The sequence below is a fragment of the Stenella coeruleoalba genome, assembly GCF_951394435.1.
Source record: "Stenella coeruleoalba genome assembly, chromosome: 5".
NCBI classification, from domain to species: domain Eukaryota; kingdom Metazoa; phylum Chordata; class Mammalia; order Artiodactyla; family Delphinidae; genus Stenella; species Stenella coeruleoalba.
The window spans coordinates 30912956-30938820 of NC_137150.1; the positions used below are offsets into that span (position 1 = coordinate 30912956).

At 38.6% G+C, this 25865-nt stretch overlaps 1 protein-coding gene across 5 annotated transcripts in view; it reads right to left on the reverse strand.

The window, feature by feature from the left end:
- The window catches only part of PPP2R3A (protein phosphatase 2 regulatory subunit B''alpha), a 223836-nt gene that overhangs the window by 98555 nt on the left and 99416 nt on the right, over nucleotides 1–25865 (reverse strand). For all 5 annotated transcript variants that reach the window (XM_079922189.1, XM_079922190.1, XM_079922187.1 and 2 more), the window contains one exon: nucleotides 24980–25082. In XM_079922189.1, the coding sequence (XP_079778315.1) occupies nucleotides 24980–25082 (103 nt within the window). The remainder of the gene's footprint in view (nucleotides 1–24979; nucleotides 25083–25865) is intronic.

The window sequence follows — 25865 nt, forward strand, 5'->3', positions numbered from 1 at the left end:
TGTTGTAAAGCTGTTTGGTGCTGCTGAAATCTCTTAACTTTTGCTTGTCTGTAAAGGTTTTAATTTCTCCATCGAATCTGAATGAGATCCTTGTTGGGTAGAGTAATCTTGGTTGTAGGTTTTTCTCCTTCATCACTTTAACTATGTCCTGCCACTCCCTTCTGGCTTGCAGGGTTTCTGCTGAAAGAACAGCTGTTAAGCTTATTGGGATTCCCTTATATGTTATTTGTTGTTTTTCTGTTGCTGCTTTTAATATTTTTTCTTTGCATTTAATTTTTGATAGTCTGATTAATATGTGTCTTGGCGTGTTTCTCCTTGGATTTATCCTGTATGGGACACTCTGTGCTTCCTGGACTTGATTAACTATTTCCTTTCCCATATTAGGGAAGCTTTCAACTATAATCTCTCTTAATATTTTCTCAGTCCTTTTCTCTTTTTCTTCTTCTTCTGGGACCCCTATAATTCGAATGTTGGTGCATTTAATGTTGTCCCAAAGGTCTCTAAGACTGTCCTCAATTCTTTGCATTATTTTTTCTTTATTCTGCTCTGCAGTAGTTATTTCCACTATTTTATCTTCCAGGTCACGTATCCATTCTTCTGCCTCAGTTATTCTGCTATTGATTCATTCTAGAGAATTTAAATTTCATTTACTGTATTGTTCATCATTGTTTCTTTACTCTTTAGTTCTTCTAGGTCCTTGTTAAACATTTCTTGTATTTTCTCCATTCTATTTCCAAGATTTTGGATCATGTTTACTATTATTACTCTGAATTCTTTTTCAGGTGGACTGCCTGTTTCTTCATTTGGTAGGTCTGGTGGGTTTTTATCTTGCTCCTTCATCTGCTGTGTGTTTTGCTGCCTTCTCATTTTGTTTAACTCACTGTGTTAGGGGTCTCCTTTTCACAGGCTGAAGGTTCGTAGTTCCTGTTGTTTTTGGTGTCTTCCCCCAGTGACTAAGGGTGGTTCAGTGGGCTGTGTAGGCTTCCTGGTGGAAGGTACCAGTGCCTGTGTTCTGCTGGATGAGGCTGGATCTTGTCTTTCTGGTGGGTAGATCCGCATCCTGTGGTGTGTTTTGGCGTGTCTGTAACCTTATTATGATTTTAGGCAGCCTCTGTGCTAATGGGTGGGGTTGTGTTCCTGTCTTGCTAGTTGTTTGGCATAGGGTTTCCAGCACTGTAGCTTGCTGGTCGTTGAGTGGAGCTGGGTCTTAGCGTTGAGATGGAGATTTCTGGGCGAGCTTTCGCCATTTGATGTTATGTGGAGCTGGGAGGTCTCTGGTGGACCAATGTCCTGAACTTGGCTCTCCCACCTCAGAGGCACAGGCCTGACACCTGGCCAGAGCACCAAGACCCTGTCAGACACACGGCTCAGAAGAAAAGGGAGAAAAAAAGAAAGAAAGAAAGAGAAAAAAGAGAAATACAATAAAGTTATTAAAATAAAAAATTATTGAAAATAAAAAAATGAAAAATAGGGCTTCCTTGGTGGCGCAGTGGTTGAGAGTCCGCCTGCCGATGCAGCGGACACAGGTTCGTGCCCTGGTCTGGGAAGATCCCACATGCCGTGGAGCGGCTGGGCCCGTGAGCCATGGCCACTGAGCTTGCACATCTGGAGCCTGTGCTCCGCAATGGGAGAGGCCACAACAGTGAGAGGCCCACGAACCACAAAAAAAAAAAAAAAAGAAAAAGAAAAAGAAATGAAAAAAAGAAAAAGGAATAAAAGAAGGAAGAGAGCAACCAAACCAAAAAACAAATCCACGAACGATAACAAACGCTAAAAGGTATAGTAAAAAAAATAAATAAAACGGACAGACAGAACCCTAGGACAAATGGTAAAAGCAAAGCTATACAGACAAAATCACACAAAGAAGCATACACATACGCACTCACAATAAGAGAAAAAGGAAAAAATATATATATATCATTGCTCCCAATGTCCACCACCTCAATTTTGGGATGATTCGTTGTCTATTCACGTATTCCACAGATGCAGGGTACATCAAGTTGATTGTGGAGATTTAATCCACTGCTCCTGAGGCTGCTGGGAGAAACTTCCCTTTCTCTTCTTTGTTCACACAGCTCCTGGGGTTCAGCTTTGAATTTGCTGCACCTCTGTGTGTAGGTCACCTGAGGGCGTCTGTTCCTGCCCAGACAGGATAGGGTTAAAAGTAGCAGCTGATTAGGGGACTCTGGCTCACTCAGGCTGGCGGGAGGGAGAGGTAAGGAATGCGGGGTGAGCCTGCCGCAACAGGCCAGAATGACATTGCAACAGCCTGAGGCGTGCCGTGCGTTCTCCCGGGGTAGGTGTCCCTGGATCCTGGGACCCTGGCCGTGGTGGGCTGCACAGGCTCCCTGGAAGGGGAGGTGTGGAGAGTGACCTGTGCTCGCACACAGGCTTCTTAGTGGCTGCAGCAGCAGCCCTAGTGTCTCATGCCGTCTCTGGTGTCCGTGCTGATGGCTGCAGCTTGCACCTGTCTCTGGCACTCATCTGGGCGGTGCTCTGAATCCCCTCTCCTCATGCACCCCGAAACAATAGTCTCTTGCCTCTTAGGCAGTTCCAGACTTTTTCCCGGACCTCCTCCTGGCTAGCTGTGGCGCACTAGCCCTCTCAGGCTGTGTTCGTACAGGCAACCCCAGTCCTCTCCCTGGGATCTGACCTTCCAAGCCCGAGCCTCAGCTCCCAGCCCCAACCCGTCCCAGCGGGTAAGCAGACAAGGCTCTCAGGCTGGTGAGTGCTGGTCGGCAGCAATCTTCTGTGTGGGAATCTCTCTGCTTTGCCCTCTGCACCCCTGTTGCTGCGCTCTCCTCTGTGGCTCCAAGCTTCCCCCCTACCCACCCCCCGTCTCCACAAGTAAAGGGGCTTCCTAGTGTGTGGAAACTTTTCCTCCTTCACAGCTCCCTCCCACTGGTGCAGGTCCCATCCCTATTCTTTCGTCTCTGTTTTTTATTTTGCCCTACCCAGGTACGTGGGGAGTTTCTTGCCTTTTGGGAGGTCTGAGGTCTTTTGCCAGTACTCAGTAGGTGTTCTGTAGGAGTTGTTCCACATGTAGATGTATTTCTGATGTATTTGTGGGGAGAAAAGTGATCTCCACGTCTTACTCTTCTGCCATCTTGAAGGTCTCCCCCTACCTAAGTCTCCCCCTTCCTTCTATAAGGAAGGGCTGTCCTTTCTCTCCGGCGTACTTATTTGTTCAATTTATGAGCTAGCTTTGGTCACTGGGAACTCTTTTAAATTGGCTCCTGTGTCCTCTTGACATGTCCCATCCTTTTGTAAGCACTTCTGTATTTTTTGGTATCACAAGATGGTCCAGTCTCATCTTATATTTTTGATGCTCCAGCCCTAGAATCAACCTTTTCTCCAAGCAGCCCTGATTCCTTTTACTGCAGAATGGTATTGAGAACCACATCTGGGGGCTGCTTGTTACTACTAGGGTGTCGTTGCTAGTGGACCCTCTTGGCAGACAGAACTAGGAATATATATATGTGTGTATATCAGTCCACGCGTACACATATATTTCTTTCTCTTTCTATCTGTGTATATTAAAAACTATGTAATCATACAGATAACTGATTTCAATTCAATACCACAAGGTTCATTCATGACTTCCCCCTTTCCTTTGTAACTTTAACAGACTTGCCAACACCTACCCTATTGAGAAAGTAATTTACTAAGTAGGTTACAGTATTTGTGTACAGTACCTTTTGTCTTTAGTCTTAAGAGTATCCAGTTAACATATTCTTTCCAAGGTTACTTAGGTTAGCTCTTTCCTAATCTTCCTTTATCCTCTTTAATGTGGTTGTGCTGTCCATTTGTAATACAGTTCAGTTCATTTGTTACTGTTTATATTCTATTTTGGGTTTCTTGCCTACAGGTCTTGGTTGATTATAATTCATTATTTATTGCAGGGAGAGTATGCAAAACATTACTATGGTTCTAAGAGTCAAATCTAACGTAAAACTGACATCTTAATAATATCAAGTCTTCCCATCAATAAAGAAGACAATCTCTCCATTTATATAAATCTTAATTTCTCTCAGCAATGTTTACTGTTTTCAGTATACATGTTTTGCACATCTACTGTCAGATCTGCCTCTAGTATTTGATATTTTGGGGTAGTATTATAAACGGTATTTAAAAGGTTTCAATTTCCAATTATTTGTTGCTAGCATATAGAAAGAAAATTGAGTTTTGTACATTGATAATGTAACTGTAACCTTGCTAAACTCACTTATTAGATACAGCTTTAAAGTGATTGGCTCAAGATGGCGGAGTAGAAGGACGTGCACTCACTCCCTCTTGCAAGAGTGCCGGAATCACAACTAACTGCTGAACAATCATCCAGAGGAAGACACTGGAACTCACCAAAAAAGATACCCCACATCCAAAGACAAAGGAGAAGCCACAGTGAGACAGTAGGAGGGGCACAATCACAATAAAATCAAATCCCATAACTGCTGGGTGGGTGACTCACAAACTGGAGAACAATTATACCACAGAAGTCCACCCACTGGAGTTAAGGTTCTGAGCCCCACGTCAGGCTTCCCAACCTGGGGGTCAGGCAACGGGAGGAGGAATTCCCAGAGAATCAGACTTCTCATCCTAGAGGGATTTGATTCCAGGACTTTGACAGGACTGGGGGAAACAGACTACAGTCTTGGAGGGCACACACAAAGTAGTGTGCACATCAGGACCCAGGGGGAAGGAGCAGTGACTCCATAGGAGACGGAATCAGACCTACCTGCTAGTGTTGGAGGGTCTCTCACAGAGGCGGGGGTGTGGCTGTGTCTCACCACGGGGACAAGGACACTGGCAGCAGAAGTTCTGGGGAGTACTCCTTGGCATGAGCCCTCCAGGAGTCTGCCATTAGCCCCACCAAAGAGGCTGTAGCCTCCAGTGCTGGGCTGCCTCAGGCCAAACAACCAACAGGGAGAGAACTCAGCCCTACCCATCAGCAGACAAGAAGATTAAAGTTTTACTGAGCTCTGCCCACTAGAGCAACACCCAGCTCTACCCAACACCAGTCCCTCCCATCAGGAAGCTTGCATAAGCCTCTTAGATAGCCTCATCCACCAGAAGGCACACGGCAGAAGCAAGAAGAACTACAATCCTGCAGCCTGTGGAACGAAAACCACATTCACAGAAAGATAGACAAAATGTAAAGGCAGAGGACTATGTACCAGATAGAGGAACCAGATAAAAACCCAGAAAAACAACTAAAAGAAGTGGAGATACGCAACCTTCCAGAAAAAGAATTCAGAATAATGATAGTGAAGATGATCCAGGACCTCAGAAAAAGAATGGAGGCAAAGATTGAGAAGATGCAAGAAATGTTTAACAAATACCTAGAAGAATTAAAGAACAAACAAACAGAGATGAACAATACAATAACTGAAATGAAAAATACACTAGAAGGAATCAATAACAGAATAACTGAGGCAGAACAGATAAGTGACCTGGAAGACAGAATGGTGAAATTCACTGCTGCAGAACAGAATAAAGAATGAAAAGAAATGAAGACAGCCTAAGAGACCTCTGGGACAACATTAAACGCAACAACATTTGCATTATAGGGGTCCCAGAAGGAGAAGAGAGAAAGGACTAGAGAAAATATTTGAAGAGATTATAGTCGAAAACTTCCATAACATGGGAAAGGAAATAGCCACCCAAGTCCAGGGAGTGCGGAGAGTCCCAGGTAGGATAAACCCAAGGAGAAACACGCTGAGACACATAGTAATAAAATTGACAAAAATTAAAGACAAACAAAAATTATTAAAAGCAATAAGGGAAAAATAACATACAAGGGAACTCCCATAAGGTTAACAGCTGATATCTCAGCAGAAACTCTACAAGCCAGAAGGGAGTGGCACCATATATGTAAAGCTATGAAAGGGAAGAAACTACAACCAAGATTACTCTAGCTGGCAAGGATCTCATTCAGATTTGAGAGAGGAATCAAAAGCTTTACAGAAAAGCAAAAGCTAAGAGAATTCAGCACCACCAAACCAGCTCTACAAGAAATGCTAAAGGAACTTCTCTAAGTGAGAAACACAAGAGAAGAAAAGGACCTACAAAAACAAACCCAAAACAATTAAGAAAATGGTAACAGGAACATATATATCAATAACTACCTTAAATGTGAATGGATTAAATGCTCCAACCAAAAGACACAGGCTCACTTAATGGATACAAAAACAAATCCATATACATGCTGTCTACAAGAGACCCACTTCAGACCTAGGGACACATCCAGACAGAAAGTGAAGGGATGGAAAAAGATATTCCATGCAAATGGAAATCAAAAGAAAGCTGGAGTAGCAATACTCATATCAGATAAAATAGACTTTAAAATAAAGAATGCTACAAAAGACAAGGAAGGACACTACATAATGATCAAGGGATCAATCCAAGAAGAAGATATAACAATTATAAATATTTATGCACCCAACAAAGGAGCGCCTCAATACATAAGGCAAATGCTAACAGCTATAAAAGAGGAAATCGACAGTAACACAGTAATAGTGGGGGACTTTAACACCTCACTTACACCAATGGATGGATCATCCAGACAGAAAATTAATAAGGAAACACAAGTTTAAATGAAAAAATAGACCAGATAGATTTAATTGATATTTGTAGGATATTCCATCAGAAAACAGCAGATTACACTTTCTTCTCAAGTGCACACGGAACATTCTCCAGGATAGATCACATCTTGGGTCAAAAATCAAGCCTCGATTAATTTAAGGGAACTGATATCATATCAAGCATCTTTTCTGACCACAACGTCATGAGATTAGAAATAAATTACAGGGGAGGGCTTCCCTGGTGGTGCAGTGGTTGAGAGTCCGCCTGCCGATGCAGGGAACACGGGTTCATGCCCTGGTCCGGGAAGATCGCACATGCCGCGGAGCAGCTGGGCCCGTGAGCCATGGCCGCCAAGCCTGTGCGTCCGGAGCCTGTGCTCTGCAGTGGGAGAGGCTACAAAAGTGAGAGGCCCATGTACCGCAAAAAGAAAAAAAAAAAAAGAAACATACAAAAATTACAGGGGAGAAAAACGTAAAAAACACTAACACATGGAGGCCAAACAATACACTACTAAATAACCAAGAGATCACTGAAGAAATCAAAGAGGAAATCAATAAAAACCTAGAGACAAATGATAACAAAAAACCACGACGATCCAAAACCAATGGATGCAGCAAAAGCAGTTCTAAGACAGAAGGTTATAGCAATACAATCCTACCTCAAGAAACAATAAAAATCTCAAATAAACTAACCTTACACCTAAAGGAACAAGAGAAAGAAGAACAAACAAAACCCAAAATTAGCAGAAGGAGAGAAATCATAAAGTTCAGAGCATAAATAAATGAAATAAAAACAAAGAAAACAATAGCAAAGATCAATAAAACTAAAAGCTCGTTCTTTGAGAAGATAAACAAAATTGATAAAACATTAGCCAGACTCATCAAGAAAAAGAGGGAGAGGACTAAATTCAATAAAATTAGAAATGAAATAGGAGAAGTTACAATGAACACTGCAGAAATACAAAGCCTCATAAGAGACTGCTACAAGCAACTCTATGCCAATAAAATGGACAACCTGGAAGAAATGAACAAATTCTTAGAAAGGTATAACCTTCCCAGACTGAACCAGGAAGAAATAGAAAATATGAACAGACTAATCACAAGTAATGAAATTGAAACTGTGATTAAAAATCTTCCAACAAACAAAAGTCCAGGACCAGATGGCTTCATAGGTGAATTCTACCAAACATTTAGAGAAGAGTTAACACCCATCCTACTCAAACTCTTCCAAAAAACTGCAGAGGAAGCAACACTCCCAAACTCATTCTACGAGGCCACCCTGATACCAAAACCAGACAAAGATACTACAAAAAAAGAAAATTACAGACCAATATCACTGATGAATATAGATGCAAAAATCCTCAACAAAATACTAGCAAACAGAATCCAACAACACATTAAAAGGATCATACACCATGATCAAGTGGGATTTATCCCAGGGATGCAACGATTCTTCAATATATGCCAGTCAATCTATGTGATACGTCATATTAACAAACTGAAGAATAAAAACCATATGATCATCTCAATAGATCCAGAAAAAGCTTTTGACAAAATTTAACACCCATTTATGATAAAAACTCTCCAGAAAGTGGGCATAAGAGGGAACCTACCTCAACATGATAAAGGCCATACATGACAAACTCTCAGCAAACATCATTCTCAATGGTGAAAAGCTGAAAGCATTTCCTCTAAGATCAGGAACAAGACAAGGATGTCCACTCTCACCAGTATTATTCAACATAGTTTTGGAAGTCCTAGCCACACAAATCAGAGAAGAAAAAGAAATAAAAGGAATACAAATCGGAAAAGAAAAAGTAAAACTGTCACTGTTTTCCATGATAGTAAAACTATCATGCCGATGATATGATACTATACATAGATAATCTAAAGATGCCACCAGAAAACTACTAGAGCTAATCAGTGAATTTGGTAAAGTTGCAGGATACATAATGAATGCACAGAAACCTCTTGCATTCCTATATACTAACAATGAAAGATCAGAAAGAGAAATTAAGGAAACAATCCCATTCACTATTGCAATAAAAAGAATAAAATACCTAAGAATGAAGCTCCCTAAGGAGATAAAAAACCTGTACTCAGAAAACTATAAGACACTGATGAAGGAAATCAAAGATGACACAGACAGATGGAGAGATATACCATGTTCCTGGATTGGAGGAATCAAAACTGTGAAAATGATTATACTACCCAAAGCAATCTACAGATTCAATGCAATCCCTATCAAATTATCAATGACATTTTTTACAGAACTAGAACAAAAAAATCTTAAAATTTGTATGGAGACAAAAAAACCCGAATAGCCAAAGCAATCTTGAGGGCAAAAAATGGAGCTGGAGGAATCAGACTTCCTGGCTTCAGACTACACTACAAAGCTACAGTAATCAAGACAATATGGTACTGGCACAAAAACAGAAAAACAGATCAATGGAACAGCATAGAAAGCCCAGAGATAAACCCATGCACCTATGGTCAACTAATGTATGACAAAGGAGGCAAGGATACCTTGCCTTGGAGAAAAGACAGTCTCTTCAATAAGTGGTGCTGGGAAAACTGTATAGCTACATGTAAAAGAATGAAATTAGAACATTCCCTAACACCATACACGAAAAGAAACTGAAAATGGGTTAGAGACCTAAATGTAAGACTGGACACCATAAAACGCTTAGAGGAAAACATAGGAAGAACATTCTGACATAAATCACAGCCAGATCTTTTTTGACCCACCTCGTAGAGTAATGGAAATAAAAAAATAAATAAATAATTGGGACCTAATGAAACCTAAAAGCTTTTGCACAGCAAAGGAAACTGTAAACAAGATGAAAAGACAACCCTGAGAATGGGAGAAAATATTTGCAAATGAATCAAGAGACAAAGGATCAATCTCCAAAATATATAAACAGCTCAGGCACCTCAATATTAAAAAAACAAACAACCCAATTCAAAAATGGGCAGAAGACCTAAACAGACATTTCTCCAAAGAAGACATACAGATGACCAAGAGGCACATGAAAAGCTGCTCATCACTAATTATTAGAGAAATGTACATCAAAACTACACTGAGGTATCACCTCACACCAGTTAGAATGGGCATCATCAGAAAATCTACAAACAACAAATGCTGGAGAGGGTGTGGAGAAAAGGGAACCCTCTTGCACTGCTGGTGGAATGTAAATTGATACAGCCACTGTGGAACACAGTATAGAGGTGCCTTAAAAAACTAAAAATAGAGCTACCATACGACCCAGCAATCCCACTACTGGGCATATACCCAGAGAAAACCATAATTCAAAAAGACACATACACCCCAGTGTTCACTGCAGCACTATTTACAATAGCCAGGTCATGGAAGCAACCCAAATGCCCATCGACAGACGAAAGGATAAAGAAGATGTGGTACATACATACAATGGAATATTACTCAGCCATAAAAAGGAACAAAATTGGGTCATTTGTAGAGATGTGGATGGACCTAGAGACTGTCATACAGAGTGAAGTAAGTCAGAAAGAGAAAAACAAATATCGTATATTAATGCATATATGTGAAATCTAGAAAAATGGTACAGTTGAACTGGTTTGCAAGGCAGAAATAGAGACACAGATGTAGAGAACAGATGTATGGACACCAAGGGGGGAAAGCATGGGGGTGGGTGAGTGGGATGAATTGGGAGATTGGGATTGACATATATACAGTAATAAGTATAAAATAATTAATAAGAACTTGCTGTATAAAAAAATTTTTAAATTAAAAAAAGTACAATAGGAAGTAAAAAAATAAATACAGCTTTAGCAGAATCCCATAAATTTTGATATGTTGTATTTTCATTTTCATTCATTTCAAAATACTTCCTAATTTTCCTTTTGATTTCTTCTTCTCTGACCCATAGGTTATTTAGTTATCAAATATTTAGGAATTTTTCACAGATCTTTTATTATTTCTAATTTAATTCCATTATGCTCAGAGAATATATTTTGTGAGCTGAATATTTAAAATTTGTTGAGATTTGTTCTATGGCCCAGAATATGGTCTATTTTGGTAAATATTCTGTGTACATGTTAAAGGAATGTGTATACTGTATGACAAAAGTATGTGTGAACCCATACCTTCTTACTCAGATTCCTAATACCCTTTCTGGTTTTCAATATAAAGTAGAAAAGATAACATGTGGGGAAAAATATAATCAAATATATCAAGATTTCAGAGGAAAAAAATAAAGGAATGTGTATTCTGCTGTTGTTGGGTGAAGTGTAATACAAATGTCAATTAGGTCAGGTTGGTTGATAGTCTTGTTTAAGTGTTCTATATCCTTATTGATTTTCTCTCTACTTGTTCTATTCATTATTCAGAGCAGCACGTGGAAATCTACCACTATAATTGTGGATTTATCCTTGCAGTTCTATCGGATATTGATTCATGCATTTTGAAGGTCTGTTATTAGGTGTGTAAACATTTAGAATTGTTATATCCTCTTGATAAATTGATCCCTTTATCATTCCCTAGCAACATTATTTTCTCTAAAAACTACTTTGTCTGACATTAATATAGCCACACACCCTGCCTTTTCTTTTCTTTTTGTGGCAAAAAAAATACATAAGATTCATCCTCCCAACAATTTCCAAGCATATAGTACAATACTGTCAACGACTTGCACATTGTTGGGCAACAGATCTCCAGATTCCCCCCACTCCCCACCCACTCAATCCCGGACGACTAAAACTCTACACTCATCACACAATGAATCCTTACCTCACCCTCCCTCAGCCACTAGCACCCACCATTCTTTCTATCTGTATGAATTTGACCACTTTAGGTACATCATATAAGTGGAGTCATGCAGTATGCGTCTTTTTGTGACTGGCTTATTTCCCTTAGCATAATGTTCTCAATGTTTATCTATGTTGCTGCATGTGACAGAATTTCCCTTTTTAAAAAAGGTGAACAATATTCCATTCCATGTATATACCACATTTTCTTTATCCATTCATCCACTGATGGACATTTATGTTACTCCCACCTCTTGGCTATTGTGAATAATGCTGCTATCAACGTGGGTGTACAAATATCTCTTTGAGATTCTGTTTTCAATTCTTTTGGATGTACACCCAGGAGTAGTATTGCTGATCATATGGAACTTCCATACTACTTTCCATAGTGGCTGTACCATTTTACATTCCTACCAGTATTCCAATTTCTCCACATCCTTATCAACGCTTAAAAAAAAAAAAAAAAAAGTAACCATCCTAATGGGTGTGAGATGGTATCTCACTGTGGTTTTTGCTTTGCATTCCCTACTTATTTAATGATGTTGAACATCTTTTCATATTCTTATCAGACGTTTTATTTTCTTTAGAGAAATATCTACTCAAGTCCTTTGCCCATTTTAAATTCAGGTTGTTTGTTGTTGTTGTTATTGAGTCACAGGAGTTCTTTATATAGTCTGGATAGTAACCTAATCAGATATGTTTGCAAATATTTTTCCATTCTGTAGGTTGCCTTTCACTGTGTTGACTGTTTCTTTGCTGTGAAGGCTTAAAGTTTAATATAATCCCATTTGTCTATTTTTGCTTTTGTTGCCTGTGCTTTTGGTGTCATATCCATAAAGTCATGGTCAAATCTAATATCGTGAAGTTTCCTCTATGTCTTCTTCTAGGAGTTTTATAGTTTCAGGTCTTATGTTTAGGTCTTTAATCCATTTTGCATTAATTTTTCTATATGGTGTAAGATACATTCTAACTTCTTTCCTTTGCATGTGGATATCCAGTTTTCCCAGCTCCATTTGTTGGGGACTATTGTTTCCCCATTATTATTCTTGGCACCCATGTTGAAGGTCATTTGACCATATAAGCAAGAATTTATTTCTGGGTTCTCTATTCTGTTCCATTGGTCTGTATATCTGTGTTTATACCAGTACCATCCTGTTTTGATTGCTGTATCTTTGTAATATGTTTTGAAGTCATAAAGTGTGAGGCTTCCAGCTTTGTTCTCCTTTCACAGGATTGTTTTGGCTATTCCAAGTCCTAAAAATTCCATATGAATTTTAGAATTGTTTTTTCTATTTCTGCAAAAAATACCACTGGTATTTTTAAACAACTTTATTGAGGTATAACTGATATACAGAAACTGCACCTATTTAATATACACAATTTGATGAGTTTGGACACATGCATACACCTAGGAAACCATCAGTGCAATCAAGGTAATAGACATATACTTCATCTCCAACACTTTCCCTGTGCTGCTTCTTTTGTTTGTTTTTTGGTAAGAATACTTAACATGAGATCTACCTTCTAACAAAATTTTAAGTGCACAATACAGTATTGTTAATGATAGGTGCTATGTTGTACAGCAGATCTCTAGAACTTATTTGTCTTGGATAACTGAAACTTTATAACCAATGAACAACGTCTCCATGATTCCACTTATATGAGGTATCTAAAATAGTCAAACTCAGAGAAGCAGAGAACAGAAATGGTAGTTGCCAGGGAATGGGGGAATGGGACCATTGGGATTTAGATAGAGATTGCATCAATCTATAGATTGCTTTGGATAGTATGGGTATTTAAAAATAGTAAGTCTTTCAATCCATGAATATGGAATGTCTTTCCATTTATTTGTAAGAGTTTTTTTTTTTTTTAACAGGAGAAAAATTAAACAAAAGTTAAATGTGTATACATGGGAGAGACCCAGGAAAACTGAGTAACTAGCCAAAATGGCCAAAGCCCTTACCTTAAATACCATCTTCAGCTAAAGACACAAGTGGATGTTGTGGGTAGTGGTTTGGGACTTCAAAGAGGAGGAAGGCAATTCACATGAAGATGGAAAAGCAAGTGTTTGATAAACAAATGTTCGCTGGGCTACACAGAGACAATAGAACAGAGTGGACTCTGATTTCTAGGCCCTGCCCAGTTTCCCCCACCATACTTAGCCCATATTCTTTGCAGAGATCTCTGCTGATAGCTCTTTTCCAGGAACAGTCCCTCTATCTAAATTCTTTTAGGCAATTAGGGAGAAGGTCAAAGTTTTTTCCTGAGTCTTTTGGGCTTTGTGTTCAGCCTGAAATAACCTACATGCCAAAGAGACATTTTGGGGTGGCAAATTTTGCTCTCCTACATGGGCTTCAGTGAGGAAGTCAAAATATGAATGGGCTATCTCACAAAAATATTCTCACAGACTTGAGGCAGGGGTCAAGGGCAGCTGAGATCTGGTGGCCTGCAGGAGAGCTAAGGGCTACTGCAATGAGGGAATTCCTGGGGACCTCATCCTTACTCCCCATCAGATAAAGCCTGGGACATTTGGTTATTAACAACGTAAGGGAGTAATATTATGAAGAAGCTTGCTTTAGGGGTCTCTCTGGCCCCTCCTGTCTTCACGGCCCCTTCTGACTGAGTTCAGAGCCCTTGAAGTGCCTAAAAAATTCCCCAAACCCCACCCCCAGGAAAATCTCTGCTGGGGTCTGCTTTCTTCCTGGAGATCCACGAGGAGAGAGATCTGGGTATATAGGTGAGATCCTCCAAACAGTGCATATGGATGGAAAAGAGAAGGTGTTAAAGGGCTCAGCTGTGGGAGTTCCAACATTTAGAAGTCAGGAGGATGAGGAGGGACCTTTCTACTTTTGCCAAATTGTTGCTTTCTTAAGTTCTTAGTGGTAACATTTCTGGCTAAAGGGTGGGAACAACATGGCTGTAAGAATGTATGAGTCAATTTCTGGGCAACTTCACCATCACTGGATATAAACATTCAACTTTTTTGGGGGTTTCTTTTAGAATGTGTAAATTGTCATCTTCAGACTGCTTTCATTTACATTTCTTTGATATCTAGTGAGAATTAACATTTTCCCACTGTTTGTCTACTAACTGTATGTCCCTTATGGGATTAGTCCTGTATTTTACTTATTTATCGTTTGGAATATAGATATTTATTTTACAAATTTGAATCAGTTTTTTTTCATTTAATTTTTTATTGAAGTATAGTTGATTTACAAATATTATGTTAGTTTTAAGTGTACAGCATAGTGATTCAGTATTTTTGCAGATTATACTACACTATAGATTATTACAAGATAATGGCTAATAATTCTCTGTGCTATACAGTATATTCTTGCTACTTATTTTATACATATATACTTTTTCAGATTGTTTTCCATTATAGGTTATTAGAAGATACTGAATATAGTTCCCTGTGCTATATAGTAAGTCCTTGTTGTGTATCTATTTTATATAGAGTAGTGTACATCTGTTAACCCCAAGGTCCTAATTTATCCTCCCCCCCACCCCCACCTCCTTTCCCCCTTTGGTAACTGTAAGTTTGTTTTCTATGTCCATGAGTCTGTTTCTGTTTTGTAAATAAGTTCATTTGTATCATTTTTTTAGACTCCACATATAAGTGATAGCATATGATATTTGTCTTTGTCTGACTTACTACTTCATTTAGTGTGATAGTCTCTAGGTCCATCTATGTTGCTGCAAATGGCATTATTTCATTCTTTTTTATGGCTTCCATTATATACATCTTTATCCATTCATCTATTGATGGACATTTAGGTTGCTTCCATGTCTTGGCTATCGTAAATAGTGCTGCAACAAACACTGGGGTGCATGTATCTTTTCAAGTTAGGGTTTTCGTCTTGTCTGGATATGTGCCCAAGAGTGGGATTGCTGGATCATACGGTAGCTCTACTTTTAGTTTTTTAAGGAACCTCTGTACTGTGTTCCACAGTGGCTACACCAATCTACATTCCCACCAACAGTGTAGGAGGGTTCCCTTTTCTCCACACCCTCTCCAGCGTTTGTTACTTGTAGACTTTTTGATAATAGCCATTCTGACTGGTGTGAGGTGATACCTCACTGTAGTTTTGATTTGCATTTCTGTAAGAGCTTTCTTTTGATTAATATTAGCATGGTATATATATTTCCCTCCTTTTACTTTTAACCTATTTGTGTCTTTATATTTCTTTCAGGCAACATACTATATTTGGGTTTTTGTCTAATCTTTGCTTTTGGGGGTATTCACACCACTTATACGTAATGTGACTACTGATATGGTTAGGTTTAAATCTATCATCTTGCTATTTGTCCCATCCATTCTTTGTTCTTTTTTTTTTCTTCCTTTTCTGCCTCCTTTTGTGTTAACTGAGTGTTCTTTATGATTCTTTCATTTTATTTCCTTTTTTGGCTTATTAGCTATAACTCTTATTTTAGAGGTGCATCAGAGGTTACAGCATACATCTTTAATTTACTACAATCTACTTTCAAGAGATGTTATACAACTTCATGGATTACATGCAAGTCATAACAATATACTTCCATTTCTCTTCTCCCAGTCTTTATGCTATTGTTGTCAAATTGTACTTAAACATATATTAGAAACACCATAATGCATTGTTGATAGTTTCATTTAAAGAGTTACTTTTCTTCTAAAGAGATGTGAATAATAAAAAATCACATACATGTAGTTACCACTTCTGGAGTTCATTCCTTTGTGTAGATTTGCATTTCCATCTGGTATTACTTTCTTCCTTGCCTAAACAACTTTTAAAACAAACAAACAAATAAAAAACAAACAAACAAAACACATCTCTTGTAGTGCATTTCTGTTGGTGATGAATTCTTTGAGCTTTTCTATGTCCAAAAAAATCCTTAATTCACCTTCATTTTTGAATGGTATTTTCACTGTGTATAGTATTCAAGGTTGATAGTTCTTTCCTTTCAGTACTTTAAAGATGTTGCTCCTCTGTCTTCTGGCTTGGACTTTTCCAACACGAAATCCGCTGTCATCTTTATCTTTGTTCCACTCTATGAAATGTGACTATCTTCTCTGGCTACTTTTCAAAGTTTCTTTTTATTACTGGTTTTGAGCCACTTTATTATGATGTGCCCTAGTATAGATTTGTGTTTCTTGTGCTTTGGGCTTATTGAGCATCTTAGTTTCATGGGTTTATAGTTTTTACCAAGTACAGAAAATTCTGGGCCATTATCTCTTCAAATAATTTTCTGTCCCCCTGGAATGCAATTTCAGCACTAACTATGCAGAGTTAGTGCAGATTTCACAGGTTAAGGGCACAGTCCCCCACAAGACTCCTCTCACTTCAGACACCAGCCATAACTCTGGGGTTCCCAGGCTACCCATACTTCTGACTAACTGGCCATGAATTTGGGGGTTTCCATTATCCTCTGAGGTTCAACAACTTGCCCAAATGACCCACAGAACTGGGGACAGTAATGTATTATGATTACTATTCTATTATAAAGGATACAAATGAGGACCAGCCAAATAAGAGATGCATAGGGCAAGGTCTGGGAAGGTCTAAAATGTGGAGCTTCTGTGTCCTCAAGATGTGTCACCCTCCTAGCACATTACCGTGTATCGTTAACCAGGGGGAGCTCAATTGTGCTTCAGTGTCCAGACTTTTTAATTGGGCTTCATTATGTAGACATGATTGATTGAATCACTGGTCACACGACTGAATTCAATCTCCAGGCTCCCTGCCTCTTTGGAGGTCAGGCTGATATCACCTGGCTGAAAGTCTCAACCTGTAATCACATGGTCGGCCTTTCTGGCATGGGAAGCCCTCATCCTGGAACTATATAGGGGCCCACAATGAGTCACCTCATTAGTATAAACTCAGGCATGTCCCAGGAGCCCACCATGAAAAACAAAGACACTCATCATTCGGGAAATTCCGAGGCTTTAGAAGTTCCGTCCTAGGAAACTGCGACTAAGACCTGACAAATTCTTTATTTAACAACATCCTCTCTTCCATTTATAAGTATGTTAAGTTGCTTGAAGTTAGGCCCCACAGCTCACTGATGCTCTTTTCATTTTTCTTTCTTTTTTTATGTCTCTATGTCTCATTTTGGATAGTTTCTATTCTATGTCTTCAAGTTCACTAGTCATTTAATTTGCAATGTTTAATCTCCTGTTAATCTAATCTGGTATATTTTTCACCCCAGACACCTTAGTTTTCATCTCTACGAGTTCAGTTTGGGTCTTTAAAAAAGTATTCAGTTTTTGATATCTGTTTTAATATACTTGTCTGCTAATTTTAACATCTGTGTCAGTTCTGAGTCAGTTTCAATTGATCGATTTTTCTCCTAATCATCAATTGTATTCTTGTTTCTTTGCATGCCTGGTGTTGCCAGCCATTTTGAATTTTACCTTTTTGAGTGCTGGATATTTTTATATTCTTTTATTCTCAAGTTCTGAATAGAATAAATATTTTATGTTCTGCGATGCTGTTAAGTTACTTTGAAAAACCCTCTCATCCTTCTAGATTTTGCTTTTCAGATCTGTTAGACAGGACTGAGTGCTATCTAATTTAGGGCTAATTATTCCCCACTACTGAGGCAAGACTCCTATGACTACTCTACCTAAAGTGCCGTGTATTATGAGGTTTTCCAGTCTGGATGGTAGAGACAGATATTATTCTTGATTGGCCCTGTGTGACTTATGGGTACTGTTCCCTCTAATTTGGGGTAGCTCTTTCTTCAGCTTTGGTTACTTTCCTCACATATATCTGCTGATCAGTACCTCTGATGAATACTCATGGAGGAGTTCTGAAGCTCTCTGGAGTTTTCTCTCTGTGCATTTCTTTCCTCTTTGGTGCTCTGTCCCAAGAATTCTAGCTACTTTGGTCCCTCTAGATTCTCAGCTCTGTCTCCTAAACTCAGGGAGTTCCCTGAACTCTGCCTAGGGTCCCCATCAACACACTGTGGCTTGGAAACTCTCTCAAGGCAATCATAAGGATCACTTTGTTTGTTTACTGTTTCTCAGGAATCACTATCTTTTGTTGCCAGATGTCTGGCACCTTGAAAACCATTATTTTGTATTTCTTGCCTGACGTTTTTGTTGTTTCGGGTAGGAAGGCAAATCCAATCCCAGTTACTCCATTTTGGTCAGAAATGGAAGATCTGATGATTGTATATGTTAATTTTATTTCCTACTATTTTACTGAATTATTTTATCGTTTTGAGTTTTATCACTGATTCTCTTGGGTTTCCAGGTTTACTGTCACGTCATCTATGAATACTTTACTTCTTCAGCCATTCTTATGCCTCTAATTGTTTTCTCTTGTACAGTATAATTACTCTAGTACAATGCTGAACAGTAATGGATATTGTGACATCCTTGCCCTGTCTCTGATTTTAATGGAAATGCCTCTAATGTTTTTCTATACTGGCTTTAGCGCTAGGTATATATATTATAATCATGTTAAGAAAGTATCTCAAATATCTACTTTCTTGAGCATTTTTTAATGAATGGGTGTTAAATTTTGTCCAAAGTGATTTCAGCATCTATTGAGACAATCATAATTTTTTTCTTAGAAACAACATGTGATATTAAAAAAGATCCTAATACTGAAGCAATCTTGACTTCCTGGAATAAATCCCACCAGGTTGTATGCATCTTTTTAATATTTTATTTATTACTTTTTATTATTAATCATGAATTATATTCATTTGCAATTTTCTTTTTTGTACTGTCTGTACCTGGTTTATGTATCAGTTGTTTCATAGAAGAAGCTATAGAGTTTTCCTTCCTTTTCAATTCTCTGGAATAATTTATTAAGCATTAGGACTATCTGGTCTTTGAAGGTTTTGTAGAATTCCCTTGTGAAACTACCTGGGCCTGGTGCTTTTTGTGGGGTAGTTCCTTAATAAAGATCTCTACTTCTTCTAAGGAAATTACTTTGTTAAGCTTTCTAAATAAAATGGGGTTGGGCTTCCCTGGTGGCGCAGTGGTTGAGAGTCCACCTGCTAATGCAGGGGACATGGGTTCAAGCTCTGGTCCGGAAGGATCCTACATGCCACGGAGCAGCTGGGCCCGTGCGCCACAACTACTGAGCCAGAGCTCTACAGCCCATGAGCCACAACTGCTGAGCCAATGCACCACAACTACTGAAGCCCGTGTGCCTAGAGCCCATGCTCTGTGACAGGAGAGGCCACCACAATGAGGAGCCCTAACGCTGCAGCAAGGAGTGGCCCCCACTCACCTCAACTGGAGAAGGCCCGTGCACAGCAACGAGGACCCAACACAGCCAAAAATAGATAAATAAAATAAATAAATAAATAAAATGGGATCAATTTTGGTCAGATGTATTTTCCTAGGAAATTTTCCATTTCAGCTAGGTTTTCAAATTTATTTCCAAATAAATTTGAGGCCTGCAAAATAGTCTTTTATGATTTTTAAAAAATTTCTTCTGTTCCTCCTTGTCATTTCTTATTTTGTCTATTAGTTCTTTCTCCTTTTTCTTGATGAAATTAGTTAATTGGTCGTCTATTTTGTTAAAGTTTTCCCCATACCAAGATTTCAACTTACTGAAAGTGCTACTGTTTTTAAAATTCTCTATCTCTTTGGTTTCTATTATTGGGGGTGGGTGATGGGTACATGGGGGTTCAGTAGATCACTCTGCCTGCATTTGTATATGCTCAAAATTATCCATAATAAAAATAAGAGAAATTACATATACACATGGTATAAAATCAAGGAGTATATAAGAACTTATGGTGGAAGAACCATTCTACCAACCTACCCCATCCATGCACCTTTAGCCCCACTTCTTTTGAATCATTTATATTTTTATTTCTTTTGCTGCTTAGCTCTATAATTAAACATAAAATTTAATTATTATTTAAGTATAATTTAATACTATGTTACAATTACTTTTTTTTAATAGGCATCACTTTTTAAAATTAATTTATTTTTAAAAATTTATTTATTTTTGGCTGTGCTGGGTCTTCATTGCTGCACTCAGGCTTTCTCTAGTTGTGGAGAGCGGGGGTTACTCTTCATTGCAGCGTGCGGGCTTCTCATTGCAGTAGCTTCTCTTGTTGTGCAGCACAGGCTCTAGGCGTGTGGGCTTCAGTGATTGTGGCACATGGGCTCAGTAGTTGTGGCTCGCGGGCTCTAGAGCACAGGCTCAGTAGTTGTGGCACATGGGCTTAGGTGCTCCGCAGCATGTGGGATCTTCCTGGACCAGGGCTCAAGTCCGTGTCCCCTGCATTGGCAGGTGGGTTCTCAAGCACTGCACCACCAGTGAAGTCCCTACAATTACTTTTCTTTATAGCTCTATCAACTTTAGACAATATCTATTATTCTTTGCTAGGGAAGATGAGGGTTTAGCTCATTTAAACTGTCCCACTTTACTCACCTTACCCAATATTTGAGGTTATGATTTTTAGTTCTTGTATTGGTTATCTTTGTAAACTGCAAATAATCTATTTATACATTTTTCACCCCATTCATCTTAGTGCCTTAATTTCCTTTTACATAGGATGATGATTATAGCACCCCTACCCTTATTTTCTCTTCTCCCTCTTTTTCTCTTTCACATTTTGTTGGCAATATTTTGACTTTTACATTGTTCAGGTTGTTTAAATACTGTTCTGCAACCATAATAAAATTTTCTACAGTTAATCCATAGAGTGACTTTAGGTGTTATACATCAAAATATTTTATGACATTTTGATTATATAAATACTGTTGAATGCTAAGTTAAGCAGCATATAAGGAATGCATTTCATTTCTTACTGGTCCAACATCATGTCCCTTGGGGGCATTCAAAGGAGAATGTTCCAGGCATTGAGGTTAGATGAACTTCCTTTTCTTACCCTCCATCAGTTGTTTATAATCATGTCACATTTCAGTTTGCTTCGTGTTTATACATGACTGTCTTACACAGTTTTTTCATTTTTCAAGGAGTTTCTAATTGCTTTTCTTTAGCTTGTTGATACACGATGCTGCATCTTCATCATATTCTCCAGTTTCCCTGTTCTCACATGTAACAACTATCCCCTTCTACCTCCCTTTCCAGAGAAATCCTCCACCTTCTCTACTCTGGACTGGCTGTTCTTCAGTTGCCAACCTGGGACTTTATTTCACTGCTTCTCTGGATCGAATCCACTCTTTCCTGTATCTCATGCATTTCTCTTTTTTGTTTTACTTAATTTGCTGTAGAATATATTCCCATAACTCTCTAAGAAAACAGGAGATAAACTTTCTGAATTTTTAAATGACTTTATTCTAACCTCATATCCGATTGATAGCTTGGCAGGATGTAGAAATCTGAATTCAAATCCATTTCCCCAGAGTTGCCAATGAGAATCTAATACCATCCTGATTCTTATTCTTATTAAGGTGACCTGGTTTTTCTCTCTGGGGGATTCCAGTGGTTTTCTAAAATTTCAAGAGGACTGGTTTATGTATATCTTTTTTTTATTCACTGTGTTTGGCACTCAGAGGCTCCTCTCAACCAGAAGATTTATATTCTGTGTATTCTGGTTCTGTGGGCAGTAACTGGAGGGAACATGAGAGGCTGGGATGGGAGGGTCACATTCTGTTTTTGATCAGATGATGGTTACACAGGCATGTTGTACTTCCTCAAGAAAGGAAACAGGAATCCCACTGGGTTCCTGCTCTCTGGACCCATCCTATCACTCCAGTCTTTCCAATTCTCTCCATCCTGTATTATTTCCTTGATGACTCTTATATTATTTCTTTGATGATTTCCTTCTCTCCGTTTTTTCCCTTCTTTCTTCCTCAGATTTCAGTTAGTTAGATGTTGAAATTCTTGAATTGGTCCTTTATGTCTTCTCTTCTGTCTCTCTCTTTCTCCCCCATCTGTGAGTTTGTGTGTGCCAGAGATATCCTTAACTTTAGTTTCCAGGCCTTATGTTGAAATTTAAAATTTTGGCACTTACATTTTAAAATTCAAACAGCTCTTTCTTGTGTCAGCATCTATTCTTGTTTTATATAATCTCCCTGAATATAGTAATTATTTTTTAAAAATGCCTTTTTAGAACAGTTTTAGCCTTCCAGAAAAACTGAGAAGACAGTATAAAGTTCCCATATATTTGCACCCAGATCCCTAATTATTAATATCTTACATTAGCATTTGCTATAATTAATAAGCCAATATTGATACATTATTATTACTATTACTCAAGGCCATACTTAATTCACATTTCCTTAGTTGTTACCTAATGTATTTTTTTCTGTTCTAGGATCTCGTATTACATTTAGCTGTTGTACCTCCTTACGCTCCTTCCGGCTAAGACAGTTTTTCAGACTTCCCTTCTTTCTGACAATCTTGACAGTTTTGATGAGTACTGGCCAGACACTATCTAGGATGTTCCTCTACTGGAATTTGTCTTAACATGCTCTATTGTTTGTTAATTTGTCAGGCTGCACTTTACATTTGGGAACCAGGTAAGGAGTCAACTGGTCAACTGCTCTGTATACCAGCCTTCAATGATTCCCCATTTCTAATACTTCTCATCAGCTCTGCCAACTCCAAGTTTACAGCCCCTCTGGGATCCTAACGAGCAGAGTGGAACAGAGTAGCTCACTTCTCCACTGCAGCCCATACACAGCCCCTCGTTCCAGGCTGTGGTCTCCTTAGCCTGCTTCTGCTTTCTATCTCCAAGGAATACTACGTATCTTGTATACTGATTTTTTTCCTCCTCTGTTCCTCTATGCCATTCCATTAACTTTCATGGATTTATTCCTTTTAAATATCTATATTTTAACTGGAGGAGTTTGGAAAAGAATGGGAGGAGAATGTATCAGTCTGTCATCTTTTACCAGAAGACTCCATACGTCCACTTCTTATATGAAAATAAAACTTCTCCTTACATTTAAGGGACGGAAGTAAAAATGTCCACTAATTCATAATTTTGTTGTTTGTTCATAATTCTCTTGGTACAGCTTCATTTATATTCCTGTCAAAGCTTTTATTAAAGCTTCTGATAAAACTCAGTCAAGGCAGGTCCCCATAGGAAAAAGAATTCACCCATATGAACCTTTCACGAAGCAATTATGTGTGGAGTCGTGGGGAGGTTAAGGGAACAAACAAGGGAGTGGAAGGCACCGGGGATGAGCAACAGAAAGATATTGTTACAATCCCTAGGGCCAAAGGGCAAGGGGAGGAACAGAGCTACAGGAGCCCAGTAGGCACTACAACTGTGGAGAAGCGGCCATCCAGCAGAAGCTGTATTATAGAGAAATACATTACTGTGCTGAAGCAAAGAGTTGGGAAGAAATGCTAACTTCTTTCTTTTCTGCCCTCCCACCTCCTGGCGGTGCTATCCATCTGCCAGACCCAACCAGAAGCTCTTAGGGGAAGGGGGCCAAAAAGATGCAGTTTGTAGGAGACAGAGCACGACTGCGAATGGATTGAGCTGGTGAGGGTGAGGGGTGGCTGGAGAACTTTCACAAAACATAAATAGGAACACATAATATTGGATATTATGTATGATGATCTTGATTAAATGTAAGAAACGATTAACAATCCTCATTCCCATGAACACTTTTTAAAGGGGAACAAAAACATGTAGCAGATGAGTCTAAGGATAATCAAGGCTACCATGCAAATTAAGACAAGCTCAAAACCCTGCACACAAAATAAATTACAACTAAACTTCATTTTCTGAACATGTAAAACTGTTCCAACAACTAGAAATCTATGTCATACAGTGTTAGAAGTCAGGATAGTGGTTCCCCTAGGGCAGCAGTGACTGGGAGGGAGCATGAAGAACTTTGGGAGTACTGGTAATTTTGGTTATTCATCTGGGTGCTAGTTACACAGATGTGCTCACACTGTGAAAATTAATTGATGCACTGTGATTAATGTGTCTTTTTGTGTATGTATGTTGCAATTCAACAAAAATCTATTAAAAAATTGATGGTAGCCACGAATACAATTTAAAAAAACCTGCACTACATTAATGCATCTTTCTGCCCTTCTTTAGGTATCCTAACTAACAGTAAACAAGGATTTACTAGAACAACTAAAAAAATGATGTGCATTCAACAGAAATGAAAGGCAGGTCTCAGCTTCAAGTAATTTGTGAACTACTTAGAAAAATGTAATATTTAAATATGAAATTAAGAATATTAACAAGTAATGTATCAGGCTATGAAGAATGCTATAATAAAAACAGATCCAGTATTGGCATGCAATTGATTCTCATCAGAAGGCCTGGATATAAATATTCCCCAAGGCTCTTTCTGTTGGAGATCTCTTTCTCTTTAACCTTAACAAAGGTCTACTCAACTAGGCCAATTTCCTGGTTTCAGAAGGTGCTTCTGTGACTGCTGTGGGTGGGCAAGAGGAGAGGCTGAGTAAGGCCTCTCTCTTCTGCTTCAGTGGGAGTAGCCCTGTTTTATCTGTTTCATACTATTATCTGTTTATACTATTATCAGTGTTAATTTTCTCTAAACAAAAGGATTTTGCTGCTAAAACAAGCTTGGAAACAACTCGTCTAGAAATCTGACCTCTAAATTTGTATATCTCAGTTGACATATCTCACAGTTGAAAAAATTTTAAAAGCCTCTGAAACTCTAAAAATAAAACCCATTTTTAAAAGGAAATGAAAATTACCTGAAGTAAAGGAACAAAATCATCCTGTTCTAGATAGCTGCAGCTGGGCTTTGCAAGGAGACAGATAAACTTAGAGGCATCATCATGATGGTTACTCAGCAACCTAGAAAAGAAACAATTGCTTAGGAAGACTGGCTACTATGAACAATGACTACAACATCAATAGTTGGTAATTTCAGTCTGATCTGAAGGCCATTTAGATCAAGAATCAAGTGCTCTCTTTTCAGTGATTAAAAAAAAGGAAATTTTTCCATGCTCTTGATTTTGTCAAAGGGCCATCTTAATAAAAGCTCAACAACAAGACGGTACATTATTTTTGTAGAATGCTTCTGAGACCACAGAGTCAACTGAACTAATGCATGTAAAAATACACTTGAAAGAGAATGTCTGTTCAGGTTAGCTTAGGGCATCTGGAACCAGAACTCCAGAGCTGCCCACTAGGAGGGAACACATCTGATGGACCACTACATACCACGTAAGACATGAACTTCTGCTTGTCCAGGCTGGCAGACATATTCAGGACTAACATGATAGGGGGCTTTTGAAATTAGACTTTGAAGCACCAGGCTTAAGAAGAAAATGAAGGCCCTATTAAATCTTCAAGTTCTAAGAATTCCTCACATCCAACTAATTGCTGGACATTTCCATCTGGATGCTATACTCTGACAGCAAAGTCAAAATAGCGAAAACCAAATTTAAAATCTTCCCTCAAAGTCATGGATGTCTATTTTTGTTAATGGTGGTACCACTCCAAGTTATCTGGGCTTGAAAATTTGAAGTCATTTTAAACTTATTTCCCTTCCTTATTCTCCACATCCAATTAGTTTCCAACCTTTCTTGCTTTTCTTCCTTAATCATTTACTGAATGCTAATTGTGTGCCAGATA